The sequence below is a fragment of the Octopus bimaculoides genome, chromosome 5, assembly GCF_001194135.2.
Source record: "Octopus bimaculoides isolate UCB-OBI-ISO-001 chromosome 5, ASM119413v2, whole genome shotgun sequence".
Taxonomy (NCBI): Eukaryota; Metazoa; Mollusca; class Cephalopoda; order Octopoda; family Octopodidae; genus Octopus; species Octopus bimaculoides.
In genome coordinates, this window is record NC_068985.1 from 9,256,379 (window position 1) to 9,266,400 (window position 10,022).

At 38.2% G+C, this 10,022-nt stretch overlaps 1 protein-coding gene across 1 annotated transcript in view; it reads right to left on the minus strand.

Annotated features, from left to right (window-relative positions):
- Positions 1–104: 104 nt before the first annotated feature.
- The window catches only part of LOC106877297 (short-chain dehydrogenase/reductase family 9C member 7), a 27,985-nt gene continuing 18,067 nt past the window's right edge, over positions 105–10,022 (minus strand). The window contains exons 3-5 of the mRNA XM_014926166.2: positions 5,577–5,759; positions 3,760–3,892; positions 105–1,378 (exon numbers count right to left, since the gene is read on the minus strand). Coding sequence (XP_014781652.1) covers positions 1,021–1,378; positions 3,760–3,892; positions 5,577–5,759 — 674 coding nt within the window. The 3' untranslated portion in view covers positions 105–1,020. The remainder of the gene's footprint in view (positions 1,379–3,759; positions 3,893–5,576; positions 5,760–10,022) is intronic.

Below are 10,022 nucleotides of genomic sequence, written 5' to 3' on the forward strand. Positions count from 1 at the left end.
ATATATATAATATATATGAGATATATGATATATATATTATAAGATATATATATATGAAAAACGATATATATATGATATATATGTATGTATGTATGTATGTATGTATGTATACATACGCTAATATATATAGTAATATATCTGTACTTATATCTACATATTCATACGTATATCTATATTCATGCATACATACATGCATTCATGCAAGCACATATATTGATACACACATATTATATATACGAATAAGCAAATATTTATAAGCCGTTTACTTTATATGCACATACGTATACACACACACACACACACACACACACACACACACACATATATATATATATATATATACAAATACATATACAGTATATATACATACATATATGTAATACATATATATAAATATATATAATACATTAATATAAATATATACATAATACATAAATATATATATATGTATGTATTTATATATACCCATTCTCCAAGGAACACCATGTCTTTTCAAATAGGTAGAAGTGATAGAGCTGATGTCAAGCTTGTGTATAAACCAATTAAGTAAAAAGAAAACAAATGTGAAGAGATCATTAGGCATTTGGCTTCAATAGCTGCATCCCTCCGTGGTCCAGATGGCGGTGCTTAAACGGCGCGGGCAGCAGTAAGATAGTTCTCCCACTGAAGCCATGTCTTTCTGTGTCGAATTCACACAAATAAGTACCTATTTTAGGTAGATTGGATAGAAGCAGATTCATGTAAATACTACATTTTAACTTTTTTTTTTAACCCAAAATCCAGACTTCATCCATAATATGAAAAAAAAAAATTGAAAACATACATACACACATATATATATATATATATATATATATATAAGACACACATATACACACATACATGCTTACATGTATGTAGATACATATGTGCGTTTGTTTGTGTGTAAGTATTTAGTTATCTGTTTAAATGAGGATATATTTAAAATGCTGTCTGATTATGTACAAATGCCTATCCATAAACTTGTATGCTGTGTGTAATTCAACTGTGAATGTGTGCGGAATGTATTTTAGCAGATCCAGTAGGCAGTACTTTACACGCTCTCAGACCAAAGATCCAGTCTTTTACTTGACTCGGAAGCAACATGAGAATATTTGCACGTATATTGGCTAGCCAGTAAGGAACGTAGCGTATCTTTGGTCTCTCTATACACACAGCTTCAGCCATCATCTCAACCACTTCGCTGACATTGCTACGGGCTCGCTTCAAATGCGTCTTAATCGATTTTATGAAACTGTCGAAATATTCTTCGCCATACACGTCGGTGATGTCTTTTGGTGTCTCAGCCCAGCACTTCCTGTTCTTATCTTCAATGCTGTCTTCGTTTACAATTGGAGTTCTGCAAAGTTAATAATAATAATAATAATAATAATAATAATAATAATAATAATTAAGAAGGTCGGGCTTGTGTAGGATGAAAGATTGCAAAGATAAAGCACTGTATAAGCAATTGAAAACGAATGAAACTGAAAATAGGTGGGTAAAGAAAACAATGCATGGTCAATTTCATAGGGATGCTGAAGATAAGACAGACAGAGAAAAAATATAGCTGTGGATGACTAAAAGAGATTTAAAACCGGAAACGGAGTCTCTAATATGTGCTGCCCAAGTGCAAGCACTAAGAACAAACTACATAAAATACAGAAAAGACAACACATCGTTCAACATCCTTAAACATACTTTATTCAAGGATCATTTGAGCTGAATGGGCTACTCAACATGAAGAAAATTCTAACTGGGCTTCACCTGCAAGGTCATGCCCTGTTTATCGTGATGCGTCACCATGTCACGCACATATGGTTGTGATGCATGTGCATCAGACGAGTAATCATGATGGGTATACTGGGCTTCGTACATTTTACCCCAGTGTCACTTTGATGGCATGCACTGCTCTCTCACTCAATCATAATAATCCTTTCAATTAAAGGCACAAGGCCTGAAATTTTATAGGAAGGGACTAGTCGATTTTGCTGACCCCAGTGTTTCACTTATACTTAACTTATCGACTCCTGAAAGATGAAAGGCAAAGTCGACCTCGGTGGAAATTGAACTCAGAACGCAAAGACAGACGAAATATCGCTAAACACCGGGAGATCTAGACCAAAACAAACCCCTAAAAATATAACCGGTTTGTCCGTCTAGCCCTATGCAGCGCTGTTCGACGACATGTACCTGCATATGCAGGTGCCGAGCTGCAAGTCCAAACAATTCTCCTGGTTAATGTTTCTGTCTGTTACCACCTTGTATTTCCTTAGAGCAGTGCCTGTCACCTCGATGTGTCTGGTGTCCGACACCCCTGCGGTGACGTCATCTGTATATGCAAACACGGATCTTCTGCATCTTAGTTCTTACGGAATGCCCCTAGAAACCTTAATTTCCTGACGTAAATGGCTCAAGAGTCAGTACGTACAAAATGGAAGAGATGGTACATCCCTGACGGACTGAATGCATGATGCTGAACGTTTCCGACAGTTGACCATTTACTCTGACCACCGAGCAAATGTCGCTGTACATAGCAGTGAGCTTCTGAAGGTGTGCCCGAAACTAGAACCTTGAAGGGAGCAGCCAAGTATTGATAGTCAACCCTATCGAAGGCTTTCGATAGATGTAAATTGATCGGGGCCCTGCCCATGTCGAGCTCTTTACCAACGTTCTTATAATGTACTGCATGAGGGGTAGAGGTTGTCATGGATAGACCTGTTTGGGATGTCTTATCTGCGAATTACTGACAAGACCATCAATGACAAGTTTTGATCGACACCTTCCTTGAAAATTTCTGGAACTCTGCATTTAACAGTTATGGGCATAATATTATCAAAGTTGTCTCCCTTGTTCAGGTCCTTTCTGAACAACACTACTACACCACAGCTCACATGGCTAGGATTTTTTTTTCGTTTACTGCCAAATGAAGTAGACGTTTACCAAACGATCACCGAACAATTTCTGGCATATGAAAGTAAGGCTAGTAAGGGCAAACCATTCAAGCAAACCATCCAACTCAGGTGACTACTGTACGCAGCCAGCCAACGTTCCTGTATTTCATTCATAACCCCAGTAGACAGCCAAGGAAAGCAATCGAGGTAGGTTGTAAAACTTACCGCTATATCCACCACACTATACGCCCCGAACAGTTGGGCAAAGTGCCATAGAAAAGCTGCACACATTTGTTTTGAGCAGAGTGCCATGTGTCCATCTCCGCCCACAAGACCGTATTATGCTGTTAATGTCACGTTGTTCCTCTGTCACTCGTGTGCGTCAAATGGTTTTCATGACTTCAAGTATGAAAGCACATTCCTGAAGAAGGGCCACCTCGAATATAGGTTTCAAACTTTGGGATAAGGCTAGCAATTTTAGGGGGAGGTTAGGGGTGTAAGTCGATTACATCATCCCCTGTGCTCAGCTGGTACCTATTTTATCGTCTCCCAAAGGATGAAAAATAAAGTCGGCCTCAGCGGAACTTGAACTCAGAACGTAACGACGGACGAAATATTGCTAAGCATTTTGCCCTGCGTACTCAACAATTCTGCCAGCTCACTGCCTTAGGAAACCTCAAACATTATCAGAAAATTAATCAAAATCAAATATAATGCTAAATGTGACAGTTTGAAATGGCTATCATGTTTCTTCAACAGTGAAATCATTGAATTATAAAGGTATTTATAATTATTTCTGAATTTATTCATTCCCCTCCTTTCAAATGGTTCATAAGTTTATACGTACTTGTATAGTCCTGGCTCAACGGTTATAACTTTAATTTCAAATTTGTTCATCTCTTGTCGCAATCCATCTGAGAAGGCAATGCATGCAACTTTGGACATAGAGTACGCCGAGAATGCTGGCAGCGTGAATCGACCTGTTGTTAAATAAAATACAACAATAAATTACATAATTAAAAGTAATAGATATTTCTAAACTACAATAGTTTTCTCTCTGTTCCTTCATTGTCTGATTATATGGTTTTAGTTTTACTTTCAGTCCCACAATGCAACACCTTAGTAAAGTGTTATCGACAAAAAACTTGAACCAAAAGATGTCTTCTGAATAAAATTTGATAAACAGAACGTGTTCAGAGCGACCAAGCTGTTTCTATTCCTGGGTGCTAGATTTAATCCGTTGACCCGTTTCATGCCACCACTTGGCCCATGGATAACATTTAACGGAATTTATTCTGACGTAAGAATTCGAGAAAAGTCTCCAGTGTAAGGACAACATCCTCTTTGATTCACCAGTTTTGGAGGTCCTCCAAATCAGTAACGTGTGTTGGCCTTCTTCCTCTGATTAAGGTATTAACAATTAAATAAAGCGCGATTACTTGAGACTTAACGCTATGGTATAGAGGCAACAAAATGGCTACTATGCGGAAGTTATGAAGACAGTTCAGGAAGCAAATATTGAAGAGCTCATTAGAAATACTTATGTGAAGAAGAACTGTGCGTTGAGAAAAAGACTATTTTAGTCTCTGGTTGATATTATTTTAGTTATTCTGGCAAGTGCAAAAGACAATTCCTGAGTATTTCGTTTTTATTTGAACGAAAAATATCAGACTTTACTCTAATTAGAATTTAAGCTTCACTGAAGAGGTTTAACAAGATGAAGAAAATGACCAGAGTTGACTCACATAACTGCAGAAATAATTAAAATAACACCAGTCATTGACTTATTGCGTCTTTTTCTCAACGCTTAATTATTTGTTATTAACTTTTTACTGCTGCACTAAATATATTAGCATTAACTTAACTATTATTAACCATGGAGCTGCCATTTCTAAGTAATACTGTTCTAAAATATGACGTTGAAGGATAACGTAATGTCACTCTTTTGGGTGGCAGATCAACATTCATATCGTATTACAAGCAACAGTTTTCAGACTGAACATCTCAGTTATTGCTGCTGCTGCTGCTGCTGCTGCTGCTGCTGCTGCTGCTGCTGCTGTTGTTGTTGGTATCGTTCTTGTTGTTGTTGTTGTTGTTGTTGTTGTTTAGCTTCAGGTCAGTTATGATCAAGTGTCTTCATGACCAAAACTGTTCCAACAGTCGACGTTACTTCTTTATTTCAGGTATATGATATCTAAAACTACGATGATAGAGGATTAATAATGATTGACTTAGTTGATAATTCTAGAAGACCAGGCGATTGCTTCCGAGCTCCTTTGTGGACTTAGTTAGTCGATTTATAACAAACAAGGGGTCTAATTTTACTTTTTATGACTGGGAGAAATTTTACCGCTAATTCTAGCATGTCGAGGGACCTAGTATAAGATTGCATCGAGTCATTTGCAGAAGAGTTACAGCTTAGTCCTAAGTTAGCTCTTATCAAGCAGACCAATGGTCAAAGATTTCCCAGTCAAGATAATTCCATCTTTTGCAGATAGATACCTGCATTATCCAGTGTCATTTACTTTTTCACTACGAGACAGAAATATGATTTGAAGGACATTTAGCTGTAGATTTTAACAGGTCGAGCGAAACCACATACATGATTTTTCTTTGACTCTACTTAAGAGAAATAAGAGGAAATGATTAGATTCCTCTACTTACCTGCAAGACTGGCCACATTGACCACTCTGCCTTTTGATTCACGAAGTAAGGGCAAGAAAGCTTTCGTCACACGAACCATTCCCATTACGTTAACGTTCATGATATGCTGGAACTGGCTCACGGCACACCATTCAATTTCTGATATTTCAGCAATTCCAGCGTTATTCACAAGAGCCCACAGCACTGCATTTTGGTTTCAGAAATGAAATGAAAAGAAAAACAGAAAAGAGAAAAATAAACACCATATATATATATATAAGATCAGTCATGTGTATTCAATCTTGAAGGATTGCTTCGAAACACAAGGCATGATATATGAATATGCAAAGTTAGTGTCTCCACAGCATGAAACTCTTATATTTAAATACTGTGAATATTAAATTATATTCATCTCTCACTGGAGAGATTACATTTTTTTGTTGATCCTGCTATTATTGGAACAGTAATCTATTTATCTATCTATCTATGGATACCCTTTACCGATCGGTCGGTCGGTCGGTAGATAGATAGATAGATAGATAGATAGATAACTGTTCCACTATTAGAAAGGTCAACAAAACGTACTCTATTCAGTGAGAGATAAATATCATTTAATATACACGCCTCTGTATGTGTGTGTGTGTGTGTGTGTGTGTGTGTGTGTGTGTGTGTAAAGCAAAACAAAATAGGAGTTTATATAAATATCGTATTTAAAATCTGTTCTACTTGGCTTCTTCTGTATACTCTCTGACCTCAAAAGCTAGGGACTCCAACCAAATAAAACTCAGGCTACGGTACGTGTCCTTCTTAATTTCTCTTTGTATCTATTGGAATACACACGGAGTTGTAATACTAGTCATTTTGCGTATGATTTAGATTTAAATGGTATTACATGCACAAACGCGTGCACACAAACACACATACATACATACATACATACATCGTGAGGCACAATGGCCCAGTGGCCTCGTGGTCGTAGGATCACAGTCGTAGGATCAGTGGTCTGGTGGTCGTAGGATCACGGTTTCGATTCCCAGATCGGGCGTTGTGAGTGTTTATTGAGTGAAAACACCTAAAGCTTCAAGAAGTTCCGGCAGGGGATGGTGGCGAACCCTGCTGTATTCTTTCACAACTTTCTCTCACTCTTACTTCCTGTTTCTGTTGTGCCTGTAATTCAAAGGGTCAGCCTTGTCACACTGTGTCACGCTGAATCTCCCCGAGAACTACGTTAAGAGTACACGTGTCTGTGGAGTGCTCAGCCACTTGTACGTTAATTTCATGAGCAGACTGTTCTGTTGATCGGATCAACTGGAACCCTCGTCGTCGTAACCGACGGAGTGTCACATCCATACATTTATGACAGCTGCAGAAAACGCATGTGCAGGAAGTGAACGGGAACGAGTAGACATCTCTGATGAGGCGTTTATAAAGAACGAAGCAAATCAGATAATTTTTCTGGCTACAAACAAAAGAAAAACGAGCCATCGAGAAAGAACTCGAGATGCTTGCTCACCTTGTTAAAAAAAAGCAGCAATGTTACATCTTGTCACACCTTTCTGTCATACAAAAAAAACGAAGGACGCTTTATAGAATGTTGTTCTTGACATAACACCAAATGAGATGGTCGCGACAGGAGCACCGAAATATAGCTAAGCTGCAACAACAGGAGCAGGGACTAAATTCCCGAGGGGTGACATTCCGGATAAGAAAAAATGTGCATAGTCTGTGTGAAGACATAATATGAATAACGACAGGAGAAATGGCGGTGAGTTACGAGAATCTTAGTTGACGGAGTTGGCAGACAGTCAGCGTGGTTTAGAACATCAACAAAACCGAAGAATAGACAAAATTATACGTCCTCAGACTTTGAAATGGGTTACATGCACACACGCACAATCACACACTGATACATATGGTGAACGAGGAGGAGGGGAATATACAACACAATCTACATATATTGTACATATTGAGTATGTGGTCTCTTCAAATTGAATATTTATTTCGTAACTCGAGTTTCCAAAAAGAACTGAGAGAAGGAGTGAAGAAAAGAGTGACGAAGGGACGAGGAAACCTCTGTCAACTGGCCGTCGTTGCATAATCATCTCTCTGCAATTTTCCTACTCTCTGACTCTTTAATTTTTATAAATAATAAAGCAAATAATGAACCCATTTTTATTTTACTTTTTCAAGATCGTTCATTGAAAATGTTTTTTAAACATCAATCGTCTATTTTTAAAAATAAACGGATAGTCTCGTATATTTTAGTTTCATTTCATTTATCGTTTAAATTAAGACCATTACCTTCGGGTTGTGTACAGCTATTAATAGAATAATTATAGACAGCAAAGGATGCGAACTTGAGAAACGAAAATAGATTGTTTTGATATGAAAGCCTTATTAAAAATACTGAAAGTATACACACATCCTCTTTGCTCTAGATGTCAAAACCTACGCACTGGATGGAAAATAGTTTTTCTATATTCGGTTAAAAGCCTATCGAATACAATTACGGAAGCTGCACTTAAAATCATCTCAATGAGAAGAGTACAAAAATTTAAAAGCTGCGTACACAAGAAACTTCTGACATTATTCTTCCTTAAAAAGGCAGTAAAATACGGACTGGACCATTGAAGCTTTCTTTCATTACAAATATCTCGTAAATGGAGCTAGGTTTCATTCACGTGCGTTATAATCCTTTCTACTATAGGCACAAGGCCTGAAATTTTGGGAGAGTGGTTTAGTCGATTACATCGACCCAGTGCTTAACTGGTATTTTTTCATTGATCTTCAAGGAAATGAAAGGCAAAGTTGACTTCGACAGAATTTGAACTCAGAATATCGAGGCAGAAGAAACACCGCTTAGCATTTTGTCTTGCCTGCTAACGATGTTGCTAACTCGCCGCTTTGATGTAACTAAATATTGCTATCGAATTTTTGTAGGAGGTCAGTAGTTTCTGAGGAGAGGGTCAAGTCGATTACATCGACCCCAGTGTTCGACTACTACTTTTTTTTTTTCAGCGATCCCTCGAAAGTATGAAAGGCAAATTTCACTTCGGCTGAATTTGAACTCAGAGCGTGGTCGATAGAAGACATTCATCGATACCGACCCCAACATTTAACTGGTTTTTTATTTAGTCAATTCTAGAATGATGAACAGCAAAGTCAACCCTAGCGGGATTTGAACACAGTTTGTGAAGAGAAATTATTAAACACCTCTGCATATGCTCTATCCGTATGCCTCTCAGTTAGGCTGCGTTTTGAATCTGGACATTGCACCTGGTCATTCGAACTTACTACCAACGAGCCAGCGAGGAGGCACAATATATATCCACTATATATTTGCTCAATCTGTCAGAAATAGCAGCCAAAGCTACCTCGAAATACGTCCTACAATAGTATAAGCTGGATACATCGAATAACGAAGTACTGGATAAACAAAAGATCGGCGTGGTTATAACTAAAACGAATTACGTATTGGACAAAAGATCTCAGTCACAGATGAATTTTGGTCTAAACAATAGTTGTTTGTTCCTTCTCGAGCCATGCCTGGCTCATAAGGCGGGTTTCCCGGTTTCATTGGCGTATAGGTTCCCCACCTGGACGGGACGTCGGTCCGTTGCAGATGAGCTGCTAGATGCAGGAGGAAAGAGTGAGAGAAAATTATGGCGAAAGAGTCAGCAGAAGTTCGCCATTACCTTCTGCCGGGGGCTGGTGGAGCTTAGGTGTTTCGCTCATAAACACACACACCGCCCGGTCTGAGATTCGAACCCGCGATACATCGACCGCGAGTCCGCTGCTATAACGACTAGGCCTCCCTAAACAACAGTAATGACAGCATATTATTATGTGCCAGACGTGTAAGAGCTGAATCGAGGTAACTTCCACACCAAACCAACGGTGAAAACCGATCTATGGATTAATGCACGACCCAAAAATACGTAGTCTCTCCAACAAGGGACTTCCTTGTATAAGACGTATTCAAAAACGCTAGCATGTAGGATCCAAGCCAGGAATATGTAACAGCCTAATTGGTCTCTTAATTACACGGCAGCGCCTGCACGAGAAGACAGCATATTTAGAGGATCTTCAAGTACTTTCGTTAGTTCTTCAAAACATGATTGTGTATATTGTTGCAGTTTACTGGCATTCGACTAATACGACTCACAAAATAAATGTTGATTTGGAAGCAATTATTATAATTGCCTTTTTAATTAAATCCATCCTAATTAATACTTAACTGATGTAGCAATGGTGTCATAGTATTTCCGCTGTGATGAAATATATAAATATAAAGAACACACGTATAGACGTGTATATATATATGTATAATGAACTTCTAAATCTCTCAGAGAGACTTAAGCAGTAGTGATGCGATAAAGTAGTTGTATACTGCCAACTTAACGTGACAGTCCCAATAAGTATATTCCCTTATTGGGACTGTCACGTTAAGTTGGCAGTATACAACTA